We start from the raw sequence: 19584 nt of genomic DNA on the forward strand, positions 1-19584 counted from the left end.
AGGGGAGAGATTTAAGCTTGCAGGCCCCACAGTCCTGATCACGAGAGCTCAGCTCTGCCATGGTTCATGAAAGCAGCCACAGACTAAGCAAGGGAGGTGGTGTGGCTTTAATCAAACTTTATTTACAAAAACAGGCAACCAGTGGTGCCCTAGTTTGCTGACCACCGGTTTGTGGATTAGTATCTGGACTTCAGATGTCAGCACCATGGGGCAGGGAAGACTGAGCCACAGGGGACAGTGTAGAAAGCAGAGTTCTGAGGTCTCAGGAAGAGTCCCAGTCCCAAGACTGAAGCAGAGCTCCCACGAAGGCAGGACTTTGGCTACAGGGGCCCCCCAATCCGAGGATCGGGATTTCTACGTACAATGTCAGACATAGATGGGATCCCTAGACTAAAACTGGGACTCAAAGCCACCCTGGGGCTGGTTTCTTAGCTGAAAGGCGAGAACCCCCTGAAGGTTTAAAGAATGGGACCTCCAGAACTGAGAGGCAGGGGCTGAGTCCCTCAGGGCTGAGGGCAGGATAACAGGTACTGCCAGAGATGGAGGTACATCCGTCAGGGTCCAGTCGGGAGACAGATGCCATCCGGTCATTTGAATATGGAAAGTTTATGTAAAGAATGATTTATAGGGCTGGGGATGTCGCTCAGTAGTAGAGTACTTTTCAATATGTGCAAAGCCCTGGGATGTACCCCCAGCACCTCAAAAAAAAAAAAAAAAGAAAGAAAGAAAGAGGGCCAGCTCCAGTGGCTCACACCTGTAATCCCAGTGACTTGGGAGGCTGAGGCAGGAGGATCCTGAGTTCAAAGCCAGCCTCAGCAACTTAGCAAGACCCGATCTCTAAATAAAAATAGAAAAAAAGGGCTGGGGATATGGCTCAGTGGCTGAGCGCCCCAGGTTCAATCATCCCTGGTACCAAAAAAATAAATAAATAAAAAAAATAAGAAAAGAAAAAAAAAAAGACAGAATGATTTACTACTAAACAGAATAACTACTAAAGGGTAAACGGTGGCCAGCCTGGGCAACTTAGTGAAACACTATCTCAAAACAAATTAATTATTTAAAAAAAGGAAAAGAGAATGCTGAGGAATAGGAACACAGCAGACAGGGAGCCTGAGATCTCACTGAAGAGACACTACTGTAACTCACTGGGTGGCAGAGAGGTTTGCACAGGCTGCAACCATCAGGAAAAACACCCCCGCCGAGGTGCTAGCAGAATTCGGTGGGAACCTGCCAGCTGGAATGCCTGGGTGATTTGCTGGGAAGACAGCTGGGGCCAGTGAGACCCACTGAGCAAGTGTGCCAAATGTCACTGGCCCTGCACACCCAGGAGCAGCAAGTGCTGAGCTGGTTGTAACCAAGGAGGGACTGGCCTCCTGTAGAGACTCTCTTGCGCCCTCTAGAGACAAAGTTTAATTATGCAGGTGGATTTGGAGCAGGAGGCAATATATTGGTAACTGGCTCAGCAGGAGAGAGGAGGAAGTTTGAATTTACACACAGAGGATTCCAAAAGCGGGCACAGCAGAGATAGTGACATTAAGGATGAGTTCTAGATTCAGAAGCCCTCCAGAACGAGAACTTAGAAGTGAGACCAAGTCTAGATGAAACAACCCCTAGGAATGAAGTCTTGTGGTGCAAGACCCCCAGATCATGAGACTTAGATATGGGGATCCCAGAGCCAGAGTATGAAATGTTGTGACCCCTGGCACAGGGTTCTCATACAAAAAGTCCCCCAGGACCCTCATCTTGGGCATGAGACCAGGGGGCTGAGATTTCAGGCATGGGGGAACCTGGGACTGGGATCTCAGACATGGATGCCTTCAGGGCTGGTGCCTCAGACATAGGGACCCCTGGAGGGAAGGTCTCAGTGTGAGTCCCCTGGGGCTGAGATCTCAATCAAGAGAACCCAGAGCCTGGATATTAAATGCAGGGACCCTGGGACCTGGGTCTCAGATAGAGAAATAGGTCTCAGAGAAAATGACTCTAGGGCCTAAAACAGGGACCCTTGACCCTTAGGCTGTGGACACAGTCCATCACAGGGCCTGCATGTCAAGCCAGGGGGAATTCCAGGGCTTGGTCTTAGACACAGCAAACTCTAGGGCCTGGGTCTTGGGTGTGAGGATCCTGGAGTCTGGTCTCACCTGCAGTAACCTTCAGAGTCAACATCCCTGGCACAGTCTGGGGCAGATACTGGAAAGCAGCCACCTGATGGTGAGCAACCCGCCTCAAGGCCTTCTCTTCTCTGTCCCCAGAACCGTGCCACAATGTGATATGCAAGCCACAGGAGATATGCGAAGTTCAGAATGGCGAGGGCATTTGTGTGCCCATCTCTGAGGTCATGTGCTGGCTGTGGGGTGACCCACACTACCACTCCTTCGATGGCTGGGCATTTGACTTCCAGGGCACCTGCAACTATGTGTTGGCAACAACTGACTGCCCAGGGGTCAGTTCTCAAAACCTGACTCCCTTCACCGTCACCACCAAGAATGAAAACCGGGGTAATCCCTCTGTGTCCTATGTGAAGCTTGTCACTGTGAATACTCTCAATACCAACATCTCCATCCACAAGAATGAGATCGGCAAAGTCCGGGTATGTTCAGCAGGATGGTCGTCTGAGCCCCCCAGTAGTGTCCTAACAGCCACAGTTAGGAGCTCAAAATTCTCCATCTTTACCAGGTGTGATGGTGCATAATTGTAATCCCAGTGGCTTGGGAAGCTGAGGCAAGAGGATTTCTAATTCCAAGCCAGCCTCAGCAATTTATTGAGGCCCTAAGCAACTCAGCGAGACCCTGTCTCTGAAAAAAAATATTAAAAGAGCTGTGGATATGGCTCCGTGGTTAAGCACCCCTGGGTTCAATCCCAAGTACCAAAAAAAACACAAAACTCTGTCTTCACTTAGGCCTAAATCAAATTGGCAACAGGAATGATAACAATTACAGCAAACAATCATCCTTTCTCTGGGAATTAAGCCTAACCCTTTGCTATGGGCTTTAACATAGCAGGTTAGCATTTGCCTTTGTGAAAGACCTGGATCTGAACCCCAGTTCTCCCTCCTCCTTATGAGCTCCGTGATTTTGACCAAGCAATAACTTGGTGGACTTCAAGGTCCTCATCTGTTGAAGGAGCATCATAGCAGGCCCAAGCCCACAACAAAGTGGTACAGTTAAAGGGCTCAGCTCAGAGCCGGGCCTAATGAAGCACCTGTGAGTATCAAGGAACAGACAAGAGGCCCCGAGACTCAGACATGAAGAGAAAGTCAGAGATGGGAAAGACAGAGATAGGCTACCCTTTCTGCCCAGGAAAAAGAAGATGCAGATGAGTAGCAGCTCACAGGGAGAAAGGAAGGCATGGAACAGGACAGGCGCTCGGTATGTGACCATGAGCGAGTAGAGACAACCAGGCAGAGAATGAGAAGAGCAAACGGAGCGGGGGTTGGTGGGGGCAGAGACACAAAGAAAGACCAAGAGAGTAAATGCAGAGATAGAGAGAGAGAGATCTCCAAAACAAGAGAGAAAACCCAAGTGAAGGCAGAGGCAGATAGAGATCAAGAGAGAGAGCCAGAAAAAGCAGATGTGAGGTCTCATTCCGCAGGGCCTGGATGAGAACAGACATCCATGTTTATAAAATGACTACATAATCATATATGGATAAAGACCTTGGCAGCTCCCACCTACTGGCAGGATGAGAGAGGAAGGGAGGCAGGGACCAGAGCTGGGACCTCCCTACCCCATGTGACCCCTCTTTGCCTCCCTCCCCACCCCCAGGTGAATGGTGTGCTGACAACCCTGCCTGTCTCTGTGGCTGGTGGGCGGATTTCAGTGACCCATGGAGCATCAAAGGCTGTGTTGGTGACTGACTTTGGGCTTCAAGTCACCTATGACTGGAATTGGCAGGTAGAGGTGAAGCTGCCCAGCAGCTACAGGAAGGCAGTATGCGGGCTCTGTGGGAACATGGACAAAAACGCCAGTAACGATCAAGTCTTCCCTAACGGCACAGTGGCTCCTTCAATACCCACCTGGGGTGGCAGCTGGCGAGTTCCAGACTGGGACCCATTTTGCTGGGATGAATGCAAAGGGTCCTGCCCAACATGCCCTGAGGAGCGGCTGGAAGAGTATAAGGGTCCCAGCTTCTGCGGACCTCTGGCCCCTAACGCAAATGGCCCCTTCACCTCCTGCCATGCCCACCTGCCACCTGAAAATTACTTCAAGGGCTGTGTTCTGGATGTCTGCCTGGGTGGAGGAACCCAAGACATACTCTGCCAGGCGCTGGCTGCCTATGCGGCTGCCTGCCAGGCTGCTGGAATCACCATCAAGGACTGGAGGACACAGGCCGGCTGTGGTGAGTGTTGGGGAGGCAGCTGGGGCCGAGAGATTTCACTGCAGTCCTTCTGGGTCTTTCTGTTTGTTTCTCTGTGTCTCTGACTCTTAGTATTTCTCTGTGTGGTTCCTTGATTGTTTCTCTTTCTCCATTCTTTCTCTTTGTCCTCTCTCCCTGCCCCCCTTTTTCTGTCTCTGTCTCTTTCCACTCTGTCCCAGGACCCCCCTCCAAATGCTGTTCTCTCTCCCACTCCTACCCTCAGAGATTTCCTGCCCTGAAAACAGCCACTACGAGCTCTGTGGCCCACCCTGCCCAGCCAGCTGCCCGCCCCCTGAGCCTACCACGAAACCAGCTGTGTGTGAGGGCCCCTGCGCTGAGGGCTGCCAGTGTAATGAAGGCTTCGTGTTGAGTGGCCACCGCTGCGTTCCCCTGGACGGTGGCTGTGGCTGCTGGGCCAATGGCACCTACTATGAGGCAGGCAGTGAGTTTTGGGCTGATGCCACCTGCTCTCAGCGATGCCACTGTGAGCCTAAGGGTGGCTCATTGTCCTGCACACCCAGCAGCTGTGGGCTGGGTGAACAGTGTACCTTGCTACCCTCTGGCCAGCACGGCTGCCAACCTGTCAGCACAGCTGAGTGCCAGGCCTGGGGTGACCCCCACTACACCACCCTGGATGGCCACCGATTCGACTTCCAAGGCACCTGCGAATACCTCCTGAGTGGGCCCTGCCCTGAACCCCCCAAGGGGACTGAGAACTTCACCGTCACTGTGGTCAATGAGCACCGGGGCAGTCAGGCTGTCAGCTACACCCGCAGTGTCACTCTGCATGTCTACGGCCACAGCCTGACACTCAGTGCCCGCTGGCCCAGGAAGCTACAGGTGAGCAGAGATGGGAGCCAGACAGTGGGGGGTCAGCTGATCCCCACAGCACCTTTCACAACTTAGCACCCACATGATGAAGGGGTTCAGAGTATAGCCCTAGGAGCCTGACACTTTGGATCAGCCGCCTCGGACTCTCTGAGCCTTAGTAGATTCCTTTGTAAAATGAGTCTGCAGAAAGTACCTGCTTCGGAGTAGCCAAAGGGGCCCATGACACGATGTCTACAGATGCTTAAGGGCGGTTCCGTGCGGAGGTTCCGCGGCTAAAATGAGGTGGAGATAGGATTAGACCCCGGGATCCACGCCACTCACTGCCGTCCCCCTTCCCACGGCCGCAGGTGGACGGCGAGCTCGTGGCGCTACCCTTCCAGAAGGACCCACTCCTGCACGCGTACCTGAGCGGCGCCGACGTGGTGGTGACCACGGCCTTTGGGCTCTCGCTGACTTTCGACGGGGACAGCTTTGTGCGCCTGCGCGTGCCAGCGGCGTACGCGGGCGCCCTCTGTGGCCTGTGTGGTAACTACAACAAGAATCCGGCGGACGACCTGAACGCGGTGGGCGGGAAGCCAGAAGGTTGGCAGGTGGGCGGCGAACCTGGCTGTGGGGAGTGCGTGCCAGGGCCGTGCCCGGAACCCTGCACGCCCGCAGAGCAGGAGTCCTTCGGCGGCCCCAACGCCTGTGGTATGATCTCGGCCCCCGACGGCCCACTAGCACCCTGCCACAGCCTGGTGCCACCTGACCAGTACTTCAAAGCCTGCTTGCTGGACGCCTGCCAGACCCAGGGCCATCAGGGAGGCCTCTGCCCTGCTTTGGCCGCCTACGTGGCAGCCTGCCAGGCCGCTGGGGCGATTCTCGAAGAGTGGAGGAAGCCTGATTTTTGTCGTAAGTACTGATCCATACATAGTGCACATAGTGAGAGTCCCCCCATCACTTCCCAGAGCCCTCCTGCCTCCATTGGGCTCGGGGCCATTCTCCTGTCCCTGAGTCAGATATCTCCTCAGAGACTCCTTGGAATTCACACACTGAGATACACCAGATCAGGTATGGCATTGAAATACACAAGATCAGCTAGACACACCTGGTCAGAAACTCAAGAGTCCAATACGCTCTGGGGAGCTCATGCACTCAGATATCCTAGTCAGATGAACTAGTTGGTTGACCCAAAGTCACCCAGCAAGGAACCCCTGATCAGAGAGACCCAGTGAGCTACACACCTGGTCAGATGCCCCTGAGCTGTCTTATACAATGGAATACACCCAGTCACACAGAATTGGCCACATACCTTCAATGGTATCGAGCTAGATTATACACTGAGACACTGAGGTCACTTAAACCCAGATGGAATCAGGAGTCTGACAGTTTCAGGGAGATTCGTTCAGATTCATAGCCAGATAGTCCTGGGCCATTCCCTTCGAGCAGATCTGGGTCAAGTTTACCCAGTTCGCTTCATACAATCAGATACACATGCCCTGAAACACACTGTGTCAGAGACTGTAGATGCCCCTGATCATGTCAGCCACCACAGTCAGCTCCACTCAGACAGGTTGATACCCTGAGGCCCATCTGGCCCACACCCCAGGTGTATTTACACTTTGAGATGGACGTGATCAAATTCACCAGGCAGCCACTGATCTTTAGAAGTCCTTGGTCAGGTTATCACACACCTTGGTCTGAGCTGCTCCTCCCACACACACCTGAAATCCCACATTGAGTCCTGCTGTAGGATGTACTGGATCAGATCTCTATACCCAACCATACACACCAGATTGGTCCAAGCAGGTCTTCCCACCAGGGACCTCCTCTTGCCCACCTTTGCACCTGCCTGGCTCACGCCTTTTGTGTCCCCTCAGCTTTCCAGTGCCCTGCCAATAGCCACTATGAGCTCTGCGGGGACTCCTGCCCGGTGAGCTGCCCAAGCTTCACAGCACCCGAGGGCTGTGAGTCCACCTGCCGTGAGGGCTGTGTCTGTGATGCTGACTTCGTGCTTAGTGGTGACACCTGTGTGCCTGTGAGCCAGTGCGGCTGCCTCCATGATGGCCGATACTACCCACTGGGCGCGACCTTCTACCCGGGCCCTGAGTGTGAGAGGCGCTGTGAGTGTGGGCCACATGGCCAGGTCAGCTGCCTGGATGGCGAAGCCTGTGGACCCTATGAGGAGTGTCGAAGAGAGGATGGCGTCCAGGCTTGTTATCCCACGGGCTGTGGTCGCTGCATGGCCAACGGAGGCATCCACTATGTCACCTTTGATGGGCGTGTCTATGACCTGCATGGCACCTGTTCTTATGTCTTGGCCGAAGTCTGCCTCCCGAAGTCTGGTGATGAGAAATTTAGCATCGTACTTGAGAAGAAGAACACATCATCCGAACAATCCCAACGCCTGCGCGTTACTGTGGATGAGCAGGTTGTGATTCTGGATCAAGGGCCAACGGTAAGTGAACATGACCCTGACCTGGGGTTCTGAGGGCCCACAGCTCCACTCAGGGAATTCCAAGGGAGTCATTACCTCACCCTGTAGGTTCCGAGGGAGATGTTAAGCCAACCCAGGGGTTTTGAAAGAAATAGGACCCCACCCTGATAGAGTAGGGGGAGACACACCTACCACCATGAGGGCCTGACAGGTATACAGCTCCCCACTGGGAACATGAGGGGCAGCCTCACCCACTGTGATCCCCAACCCACCTGACCCTTCCATCCAGGTCACTGTGGATGGAGAGGCTGTGGCCCTGCCCGTGTCTGTGGGCCCTGTGCGGGTGACTTCCGAAGGCCGACACCTGATTCTGCAGACGACCAAGGGGCTGCGGATCCTCTATGACGGCAACTTCCACATCCTCATATCCGTCCCTAGCTCCTTACATGGACGGGTCTGTGGCCTCTGTGGGAACTTCAATGGCAACTGGAGCGACGACTTTGCTCTTCCTACTGGCAAAATAACTGCCAGCGTGGAGGCCTTTGGAGCTTCGTGGAAAGACATGGACTCCTCCCAGGAGGGTTGTTTTGAGGGTTGTGGGCCTCAGGGCTGCCCTGTGTGCTTGGCAGAGGAGACAAAACCCTATGAGGACAACAAGGTCTGTGGCATGCTCCAAGACCCCCAGGGCCCCTTCGCGACCTGCCATAAGGTGCTGAAGCCCTCTGAATACTTCCGCCAATGTGTGTATGACATGTGCGCCCACAAGGGTGACGAAGCCTTCCTCTGCCAGCACCTGGCGGCGTATACAGCAGACTGTCAGGCAGCCGGCTCGTCCGTGAAGCCCTGGAGGTCAGACACCTTCTGCTGTGAGTGTCCATGGGCCCTTCAGAGGATGCCTGGCCTGTTCCTTCTCTGTCTGTGGTTTGGGAAGTCCCTCCCTAGGACAGTGCTCCCCCCAGCTCCCTCCACAGCAGCCCCTGAGGCTTCTCTCCTACCCCCTGACTGTGCCTCCTCAGACCCCTTTCAGGAGTGCACTCTCCTCCAACTTGACCTTCACTTCTTCCCTGGCATTCGATCCAGCTTTCTGGGGTAACCTCTGAGGAAGGGTTGGGCAGGTCAGCAGTCCATACAGGCCTGAGTCTGTGGCGCAACCCAAACCCCCAAGCAATGCCACCAAACAGGATTTGACCTCTCCTTCAAATCCCCAAGGAAGGGACGTGTTCCCTTAAGACTCTCTGAGATAAGTTGATAACCATTCATGTCCCCAGGGAGAGCTGTCACCTTCAGTCTTCTCAGGGAAGGACCTATAACTGGGGCCATCACCCATCCCACAGCCTTGGATCTGTCCTCAGTGGTGACCATGGACTCAGTCTGTCTCCAACCCTGAACTCTCCCCTGACTGCCAGCCCCAGGGCCTGGTAGAAACCTTCCCCTGGGTGTCTTTAGAGTCCCTCACACCTGCTATGTTCCCAGTGGAACTCAGAATTTTACCCTAAACCTGATCCTTTTCTCTCCTGCCCTGGTGGCCAACTCAGGGCAGCTGCACCAGCCTCCAGTTGCTGAGCCAGAACCCAGGCCTTCTCCTGAGTGTGTCCCTGGGTCCTCATGGCCCCTGTTTTTCTCCTATGTCTGCCCATCCCCACCCCCTCTGCCTGTACTTCCCCATCCCAGGCCTGATCCCTCCATCTATTCTTCCCAATGCAGCATGGTCACTTGGGGCACTTGCTGTCTGCAGCTAGATGTGAGCTCTGTAGGACAGAGTTCAGGGTTGGCTTCGTCAATTGTCTTCAGCATCACCCCACCCAGGGCTGGGTGGGCAGAATGTCCCATTAGTTATTCCATGCCCTCCTGAAGGTGTCACCCCATCCTGCCCCTGTCTCTGCAGCTCTCAAGTGCCCAGCCCACAGCCACTACTCCATGTGCACTCACCACTGCCAGAGCTCCTGTGCGGCTCTCTCTGGCCTCACCGGCTGCACCTCCCGCTGCTTTGAGGGCTGCGAATGTGATGACCGATTCCTGCTCTCCCAGGGTGTCTGCATCCCTGCTCAAGACTGTGGCTGTACTTATCAAGACCGATACTTGCCGGTGAGCAGGGATTTGAGGTGGGCAGGGGTGATTGGAGGAGCTTGAGGGAGACTCAGAGCTTCTGTGGTGATCTTCTTATGGATGGGGACAGAGGCACAAGCACCATTTCCTGGCTGAGTAACTTGATATGGGGAACCTGTATGAGTTTCCTAAAGCTGCTGTAACAAATTATCCCAGGTCCAGTAGTTTAAAACAAGAGAAAATAATTCTTCCACAGTTTGGAGGTCCGAGGTCAGAAAGCAGAATCACTGAGCTGAAATCACAGTGTTGGTGGGGTGGCGAGGTCTCTGGAGGCTCCAGGGCAGAATATCTGATCCTTGCTTCTCCTACCACAGGCATTTCTTGGTTTGTGGCCACACCACTCGGATCTCTTCCTCCTCTCCTGTGTGTGTGCCACAAAATCTCCCTCTGCCCCTCTCTTCTTGCTATTTCCCCCATTTTACAAATAAAGAAGTTGTGATGTAGAGAAAGCAAGTGGCTCTAACTTGCACCACTTCCAAGTGGATCCAAATTCCTACTCTTCCTTCAGGTCTCACCACCTGCTAGAAGCCATCCAGAAAAAACCTCAGCTAGGTCATATGGACTCCCACCCCCACCCCCGTGCCTCCTCATCTCACCCCCAACCCTCTGCCTGCACCTCCCCATCCTAGCCCTGATCCCTCTGCCCTTGCTCCCCTATCCAAGCCCTGTGCCTTCTGTCTGCGATGGAAGTTTTATTAGGTTTGTGAATCTGGCATTCAGTGGGAGACGCATGGCCCACAGATAGAAATGTGGGAGTCATCAATATACACAGTGCCATCAGTCTTTCTGTGTGCAGTGTCCACATCATGGATTCAACTGACCACAGATGGAAAATATTTCAAAACAAAGTTGCATCTATTCTGACAACATGTACCGACTTTTTCTTGCCATTATTCCCTAAACAATATATGCAGTACAACTGCTATTTACGTAGCATTTATATTGTGCCAGGCACGAGAAGTAACCTAGAGAAGACTTAATGTGCACAGGAGGATGTGCACAGGTTATATGCCATGGCTATGCCATTTTATATAAAGAACTTGAGCAGCTACAGGTGTGTCTCTGGATCCTGGAACTGAGGGATAACTATGCTTATTTTGTTCATTACACTGACCTTTATCTTTCAAGGTTTTCAAATATTTATTTATTTATCGATTTATTTATTTATTGGTACCAGGAATGGAATTCAAGGGCACTCAACCACTGAACCACATCCCCAGCCCTATTTTGTGTTTTATTTAGAGATAAAGTCTCACTGAGTTGCTTAGTGCCTTATTTTTGCTGAAACTGGCTTTGAACTCGAGATCCTCCTGCCTCAGCCTCCCAAGTGGCTGGGATTACAGGTGTGTGCCACCGTGCCCAGAAAACTTTTATTTATTTATTTATTTTTAAAGAGAGAGAGAGAGAATTTTTTAATATTTATTTTTTTTTAATTTTCGGCGGACACAACATCCTTATTTTATTTTTATGTGGTGCTGAGGATCGAACCCAGCGCCACATGCATGCCAGGTGAGTGTGCTACCGCTTGAGCCACATCCTCAGCCTAAAACTTTTATTTTTGATGAATTCAAACTTAAGAAAAAATATAAGAAGCCGGGTATGGTGTCACACACCTGTAATCCCAGCAACTTGCCGGGCTGAGACAGGAGGACTGCAAGTTCAAGGGCAGCCTTGGCTAATTAGTGAGTCCCCCAGAAACTGAGTGAGACCCTGTCTCACAATAAAATAAAAATAAAAAATAAAGGACTTGGGATGTAGCTCAGTGGTAAAGGGCCCCTGGATTAAATTCATAGTACAAAAAAAAAAAAAGCCAAAGAAAAATTGGAAGAATAGTACAAAGCCCTCCTGTATACCCTTCAGTGAGGTTTTTCATTTGTTGATCTTATGCCATATTTGCCTTATCATCCTCTGAATATAAATATATATCTATTATTTTCTCTGAATTCTCAGTTGAGAAAATGTTGCAAATGTAATTCTCTTTTACTCATAAGTACTTTATCATGTGTTTCCTCAGATGAAGGAAATTCATTTATATGACACATAATTATCAAAACCATGAAGCTGGGGCTGGGATTGTGGCTCAGCTGTAGAGCACTCGCCTAGCACATGTGAGGCGCTGGGTTCGATCCTCAGCATCACAAAAAAATAAATAAATAAAATAAAGGGATTGTGTCCAACTACAATTTAAAAAAAAGATTTAAAAACAGGAAGTTAACATTGATTCAATACTAATCTGTAGATTTTATTCAAATTTCATCTGTTGTCCCAGTAGTTTTATTTATTTACTTATTTAGGGTACTGGAGATTGAACTCATGGACACTCAACCACTGACTTGCTTACAGCCTCACTTATGCTGAGGCTGGCTTTGAACTTGTGATCCTCCTGTTTCAGCCTCCTGAGCTGCTGGGATTACAGGCATGCACCACCACGCCTAGCTTGTCTCAGTAATGTTATTAAAACAATTACCTCTCTTTGGGCCAGGGTCCTACTGAGAATCAGATACTACTTTGTGTCCATAAAATTTGATGAAATCATCAGTGAATGTAGCTACAGGAAAAAAAAAAAGGTCTGAGGACTGAGTCCGGGGCAAGAGGTGAAGGATCTGAATAAGAAGGAGGCTGAAAATTAGGTGAAGAGCAGCTGGTCATGGAGGAGAAAACCACAAGTCTTCCTGGTAGATTTCCAGGGTCCTGTGTTCTGGAAACAGGTGTAGGTACCAGGGGTCTGGGATATCTCCAGTGCCCACCCTTACCTATAACTTCTTTTGCTGGGTTACAAATCACTTCAAAATGTGATGACTTAAAACAACACCAGTTTATTTCATTTTTAATCCTATGATGGCAGTTTGGGTTGGGCAGTTCTTCTGGCTTCCCTTAAGCTTACTTTTTGCATCTCTCATCACCTGGTGATTCAGCTGAGGACTGCCTGGTCTACAGTGGTGTATTAATCAAATTTTCATGCCTTAAGAAAATACCTGAGACAGGCTACTTTATAGAGAAAAGAGGTTTGTTTAACTCACAATTTTAGAGGCTGGAAATCCATTAGTTCTGCTGAGGTCCCCACCTTGGCTACATCTTATCATGGCAGGAGTGTGTGTGTATCTCTGTCAATGAACGTTCTGACCCTCCTTATAAAGCCACCAGGCTTCAATCATGGGTGCTCCACCCGAGCAACTTTATAGAATCTAATCATTTTACAAAGGCTCTACCCCTTGGATTAAGTTTCCACCCTCTTCTTACGACTAATAGAAGACTTGGGGGAATAAACTCCCATATGTGTTTGGGGAGACAAACCATATTCAAACCATAACAAGCAGCCTGAGCTGAGAGTCTTCTCTCTTCCATGTGGTCACTCATCCTCCCGTGAGCTAGCCTGGGCTTATCTTCATGGTGACTAGGCAGGGTTTTGAGACAGAGAGAGTGTGGGGGCAGGGTGTGGGGCGGTCAGGCCTCTTGAGGTCTAGACACAAACCTGGCACAACATGGCTTCTGCTGTATTTGATTGACCAAGCATAGTCTTAAGGCCCACCCAGATTCATGGATAGGAGAAACACACTTCATTTCTTAATTGGAGTCTTCTGCAAAATCACCCTGCCTGAGTAGAGGATGGGGGGCGCTTGTGGCCATTGCTGCAGTTTCTGTCCCACCCTAACCTGGCCCCATTCTGTGCACAGGTGAACTCCTCCCTGTTGACCTCAGACTGCAGTGAGCGCTGTTCCTGTTCCTCAAGCAAGGGTCTGACATGTGAGGCAGCTGGCTGTCCAGCAGGCCATGTCTGCGGTATCCAGGAAGGATCCCGGAAATGCCAGGCTGCCCAAGGTCTCTGTACCCTCTCCTTGGGTGCCCAAATCACCACCTTCGATGGGGCCAACAGTACCTTCAGCTCCCCTGGTGTCTATGAGATATCTTCCCGCTGCCCAACACTACGGCCGACCATCCCCTGGTACCGTGTAGTTGCTAATGTCCAGCCCTGCCATGAAAAGCCTGAAACCGTGAGCCAGTTCCACATCTTCTTCCAAGAGGGTATTGTCACTGTGACCCCAGGCAAGGGCGTGTGGGTAAGTTGGGGCTTGGAAGGTGGGATGTCTCCCCTGGATTTTCGTTCTTCCTGTTGCAAGGTTCTTCTACATTCCTGGCTCCTTGGCTGCCTTGCTGTTTTCCTTATCAAGATCTCTGCAGTATGGTCTCTAAATTTGTATTTGTCTCAACACTTCAGATTTAGTGCCTCCTTAGGGTTGAGTTCTTGGGAAGCAAAAACACACTCAAGTAACTTAATAGTTTTAGTATCAATCAAAACTCAAATTGCCTTAAGTAAAAAATTAATTGATTGGCCCACATAACTAGAAAATCCAGAGATAGAGTCTCAGGAGTGGCCGGATCCAGGTGCCCTAGCAATATTATCAGGAATTTATACCTCTATTTTTCAGACTTATTGTTCACTGGATCAGCTTCATTCCTTTCATAGGAAGATAACCCTCCAACTTCCCCAAGCTATGCCCCATCAGCTTAGCTACCTCAGCAGAAATTGATTCAACAAAAGACCCAAGATTTTGTCTCTCTGGGCCAGTTTGGACTCATGCCTATGCCTGGAATCAATCACTGCAGCCTTAGGGATAGAATGCTGTGATTGGTCAGTCTGGGGTCACATGACCATCAGGGTTCCCCTGGAGATGGCCCCAGACCATCTCCAGTTTCCCAGATATACTAGGAGAACTCAGCATATGGTTGTATTTCTGCGAATTATTACAATGAAAGAATACAAAGGAAAATCTACAAAGGGGAAAGATGTACCAAGCAAAATCCAGAGGAAACCTAGCCCAAGCTTCCCAGAGTTCTCCCCTCCTGGAATCATGTGGGGTGTACATAATCCTCCAATGATACTCTGTGACAAAACATGCAAAATGAAATGCTGTCTACCAGGGAAGTTCATTAGCATCTCCTAGGGCTTGCACAGGGGTCTGGTCACCTAGGCACACTCTGCTTAGTGCATACCAAAATTTCAGACTCCCTGGAAGGAAACTCCTAAGTGTTCAGCCTTACTAGATTATAAGTCTTATGTGAGCCGGGATCCTGGCCATCTTGATGACCAGTTTTTTTTTTCCAGTACCCAGCTCAGGGCATCTAGAAGGAAAAGTTTGCTTTTGTGAAAAAACTCAGCCTTCCTTCCTCTGTGCCACATTGTGTTCGGTAAGAGAAACAACTCAGATCCAGCTTGCAGCTGGTGAGACTGTCAATCTACCAAGTCTCCTTCTATCTCACTGCTTTCATCCTTCCTTTTCCTCTCCTTCCTTCCAGCATCTATTTTACACCCTCCATTTTTTCCTATCTCCTTCCTTCCTTCCTTCCTTCCTTCCTTCCATCCACACCTCCATGCATCAATCCATCAGGTCTGTATCTACTTTTTCCTAGCTATCTACCTGTCTCTCCAGTCATCTGACAGGAAGGCCCAGAAACAAGAGCATTTGGAGAAAAGAGAACATCTCTTTCAAAGAACTTGCTTTGGCAAAACTAAAGTTAGGGAGTCTCACATTAGAAGGATTCACTCATCCACTATATGGACAACCGTTCTTCAAAGAAGGAATTCACAAGGTTACTGAGTCTGCAGCTGATGACAAAGAAACAAAATTTTCTCTCATATTTGTTAAGATCATTACTTACCTTCAGACGTCACCATTACAAAAATAAAGGATAATGTTGCTCTTGTTAGGAAACCAGTAATAGACTCAAACTTTCTTTTTTTGTTTTTTTTTGAAGACTAGGATCAAGCAGGATGACCCTAGGGTTTGATTGTTTATCTATCTGGGTCAAAGTACTTTTCCCCTGTGACCTGGAGATGTTATGTGGGTCCCTCAGTCCATTTCTCGTCCATCTACTCTCCACCCTTTTTACCCATCCACTCAGTTCTCCAGCTGTCTTCTGATGTAGCCATTCCTGCATCAAGTGCACCTGCATCTTTGCTTTAGCACCTTGAGCTTGTTCTCTAGCTTGGACTCTCCATCTTCATAACACCCCAGCTCTTCTGTGTCTCTGGCTTCACCTCCATGTTTTCCCACTACCAGGTGAACGGTCTCCCAGTGGATCTCCCAGCAGAAGTGTTCTCATCTGTGTCTGTGAGGCAGACACCCGATGGCTCCATGCTAGTCAACCAGAAGGGAGGGGTCCAAATCCAACTTGAGACCAATGGGCAGCTGGCTGTGATGGTTGGTGATGAGCATTCTGGCAAGCTGTGTGGGGCCTGCGGAAACTTTGACGGGGTCCATACCAATGATGTGCCCGCGGAGACAGGAATGGAGAAATGGAAAGCAAAGGACTTCTCCCAATGGTGAGGGCTGGGGTGAGGGCTGTCATGTTGGAGCCAGGATTCTTGAGGGCAGGAGGATCTGGATCCTCTTGGGAAGCAGGCAGGTTGGGTGGGTTGCCTCGTCTGCAAGAGGAGGTGCTGAGTGTTTGTCTCTTGCAGTTATGACTGATGAATCATCCACTGGGAATGAAGACTTCAAGACCTGACCCTTCTGGAGGGGAAAGGATGCACTGTGTGCCCTTACCCTGCTCTACCCCTTTGCTGAACCATTGAGGCCCAATGTGAGAGCACTGAATAAATATCTCAAGCCAAGCTGCACGCTGATGTTTCTTTTTCATGCTTTCTCATCCTGACTTTCCTTCCAGCACAGGAGGGAAATCTGGGAAGTGAACATTGGGGGTGAGAGGAGCGGTGCATGCATGCTTAGATGCATGAGTAGATGAATCTACCGGTGGCTGGGATGGGAAAAGGGTGAATGGGGAAACAGGAAGATGTGGAAATGGATGATTAGAGGAATGGATGGGTGAAAGGACAAAAGATTGGAGGGAGGAAAGAAACAGATGAAGGAGAGATGCCTAGATTCTGACTTCATCATTTATAATCCTAGAGATGTCCTAAATTTCTCTCTGACTCCGTTTCCTCTTCTTTAAAGCGGAATGATTGACTGCACTTAAAAAGCTGGAGTGAGGATTTAACGTGTAAATTCAGCCAATAAGTCAAAAATGGAAGATGAGGGCACTGAGAAAATATAGGGGAGGTTCCAAAAGCCAAATGAAAAAAAAAAAAAAAGCATATTAAGCAAGAGGGAGTGTCAAATGTTACTGACGATAAATAAAATTAGGGAAGAAGATTTACCATTGGCATTAGCAACAGGGAGGTCCTTAGTGATCTAAAGAAAACTATTTTGGTGGGGTGAAGGAGGGAAAATTTGGATTAAATTTTCCAGGAGAAAAGATGAGAAGAAATGAAGACAGTAAGTGTAGAAAACAGCTTCAAGATTTATTATGAACCAGCCAACATGGCCGGGTGGTTTTCACTCAACAGCCAGGGTGCTGGGGCTGTAACTAGAGAGATGCTATCAGTCCAGTTCGGCAATGGGAAGGTGTGGCGATAGAAATGGTGGGGAATCTGAATAGTAACGCGTAATGTGGTCACAATGGGGTGAGGACAATGAACAGGCAGGCAGCTCAATGGAGTGCTCGGGGGAAGGATCAATGGGAGCATTCGCCTCAGAGGGAGTGAGGTGGAGAGATAGGAGGTGATGGACGGAAAGCAAGAGGACCCAAATAAACTCCCGTGGGGGCTATAGTTTCAGGGCTGGCACTGTTTAGATACAGGTTCTTTCTTCCTCAGCATCTGGAACCTCTAGGGCTATCACAGTCACCATTGTGTCCTCAGCACAAGGTTTTTGGTTTTGTTTTTGGTACTGGTGAAACCAGGGCTGCCCTAACACTGAGTTACATTGCCAGCCCTTTGTCATTTTTAAATTTTGAGACGGACTTTCACAAAGTTGCCCAGACAGATCTCCAACTTGTGAACCTCCTGTCTCAGGCTCCCTGGTTGCTGGGATTACAGGTGTGCACTACCATGCCTGACCCCTGCAGGAGGTCTAAGTGTGACATAGGGGAGAAGGGCTAGGTGGAATACAGGATCACTGGGCAGGGGTGGGGAGTGGGAGTGAAGGTCAAGGCACTGAGAGGCCAGAATGGTTGTAAGATCATCTATCTGAATTTAGAAATCATGAAAAATAATGATGGGAGCAGCGTAAGTAGCAGTAAGTCCCGTGGGAGCTAAAATTGCAAAGAGCAGAAGTGGCTTGGGAGTTGATAGAGTTGGCAGTAATAAAGCAGTTGCTACAATGTGGCTAGGGAAACTTCAAAGTTTCCTTAGGGAGGAGACAGAGGAGGGTTTAGAAATGACAGCCAGGAGCTGGGTACAGTGGCTCACGTCTGTAATCACAGTGGTTGGGGAGGCTGAGGAGGAGGATCATGAGTTCCAAGCCAGCCTCAGCAACTCAGCAAGGCCCTAAGCAACTCAGTGAGACCCTGTGTCTGAAAAAAATACTAAAAAGGGCCAGGGATGTGGCTCAGTAGTTAAGTGACCCTGGGTTCAATCCCTGGTACCAAAAAAGAAAAAAAGAAAAGAAAAATGACACTGAGGAGCTAGGGGGTCTTAACCCATCTACAGATCCAATGGGTATGGGGTGGAAGGGAAATAAGTCCTCTGCATGGAAAGCCCCATCAGGGGAAAGCAAGTGGTACTTAGAGGTAGAAAGTAAAAGAAAGCTTCAGAGGAAGATGAGACGATAGGGAACATCAGAAACAGTCCCAAATGGCTCTCTCACCTCAGTCCTACCCTGTCTGCCTGTGCTTCCTGGCTCTGGGCCTACACTGTGCAGAGACCAGTCTGTTTCCTGCACTGGACTGTCAGCTCCAGGAGGGCAGAGTCTGGGGCTGTTTCAGTCGACACTGTGTCCCTAGCACAAGTAGGGACAGGAGGCACTCACTAATTACTTGCTGAAAATGCCAATTTCAACTCGACAGAGTAAGTTGGCAGGTGAAATACATTGGAACCAGGAGATAGTGCCAGGACTCCAAGAAACAAGGTTGGCAGCCCAAATCTGCACTGTACTCTGAGTAATTTTGTCCTTCAGGAAAAAAAAAAAAAATTATCTAGAAGGCCAACAGTAAATTCTATAAGAAATAGGTAACACTATCTTGAATTGGACCCATTAAAATTACTGCACAGTTCCTAGAAATCCAGAATAGACTCAACTATTTCATCCCACAGTTTTGAAGAAAAAAAGTTTTTTTAAACAAGGGATTGAACCCAGGGGCACTTAACCGCTGAGCCACTTCCCCAGCCCTTTTTATTTTTTGAGACAGAGCCTCACTAAGTTGCTGAGGCTGGCCTTGAGCTTGCAATCTTCCTGCCTCCTGAGTCGCTGGGATGAAAGGCATGCGCCACCGTGCCTGACCCTTTCATAGTGTCTGGAACATACGAGGTCCACAGTGAATGTTTTCCGAAGGTATGAATGGGAACTCAGAAAAGGTGCTTGCTTATTCTTGAGGGTGGAAGGCATATTGAGTACAGAGGGAGACTTAGGGAGCTAGGAATAAAGAAGAGAGGGAGAGAGCAGAGCCCGCATTGAGGCCTCAGTAAGAGCTCTGATGCCAGGCAGGGGGCGCCCGCCTGTAATCCCAGCTCCCAGGGAGGCTGAGGCAGGAGAATCGCGAGTTCAAAGTCAGCCTCAGCAACTCATCAAGAACCTGAGCAAATTAGTGAGACCTTGTCTCTAAATAAAATATTAAAAAGGACTGGGGGTATAGTTTAATGGCTAAGCACCCCTGGGCTCAACTTCCGGTACAAAAAAAAAAGTAACAGCCTCGGTTAGCCGAGTGCGCATTCTAGGGAAGCTGGATACCGGAAGCGCAGCCCAGAGCGCAGGAAGCGAGTGGAGGGGGCGGGGCCTCGAAGGGGAGCTTAGAAGCCCGGGAATCCCCGCCTACTACGCGAGCAGAGTTCCAGGCGGGGCCGGTGAGCCAGGGGGCGGGGATACGTGGTTGCGTCACGGGCC

The 19584-nt window shown here is 50.0% G+C and overlaps 1 protein-coding gene across 1 annotated transcript in view; it reads left to right on the plus strand.

The window, feature by feature from the left end:
- Positions 1 to 16032, plus strand: part of Fcgbp (Fc gamma binding protein) — a 36678-nt gene extending 20646 nt beyond the window's left edge. Inside the window, exons 11-19 of the mRNA XM_076837523.2 lie at positions 2228 to 2587; positions 3762 to 4335; positions 4577 to 5193; positions 5532 to 6075; positions 7044 to 7621; positions 7890 to 8466; positions 9486 to 9685; positions 13381 to 13764; positions 15766 to 16032. Of these exons, the coding sequence (XP_076693638.2) occupies positions 2228 to 2587; positions 3762 to 4335; positions 4577 to 5193; positions 5532 to 6075; positions 7044 to 7621; positions 7890 to 8466; positions 9486 to 9685; positions 13381 to 13764; positions 15766 to 16032 (4101 nt within the window). The remainder of the gene's footprint in view (positions 1 to 2227; positions 2588 to 3761; positions 4336 to 4576; positions 5194 to 5531; positions 6076 to 7043; positions 7622 to 7889; positions 8467 to 9485; positions 9686 to 13380; positions 13765 to 15765) is intronic.
- The last annotated feature ends 3552 nt before the right edge of the window (positions 16033 to 19584 follow it).

The sequence above is a fragment of the Callospermophilus lateralis genome, chromosome 18 (genome assembly GCF_048772815.1).
Source record: "Callospermophilus lateralis isolate mCalLat2 chromosome 18, mCalLat2.hap1, whole genome shotgun sequence".
In the NCBI taxonomy this organism is placed as follows: domain Eukaryota; kingdom Metazoa; phylum Chordata; class Mammalia; order Rodentia; family Sciuridae; genus Callospermophilus; species Callospermophilus lateralis.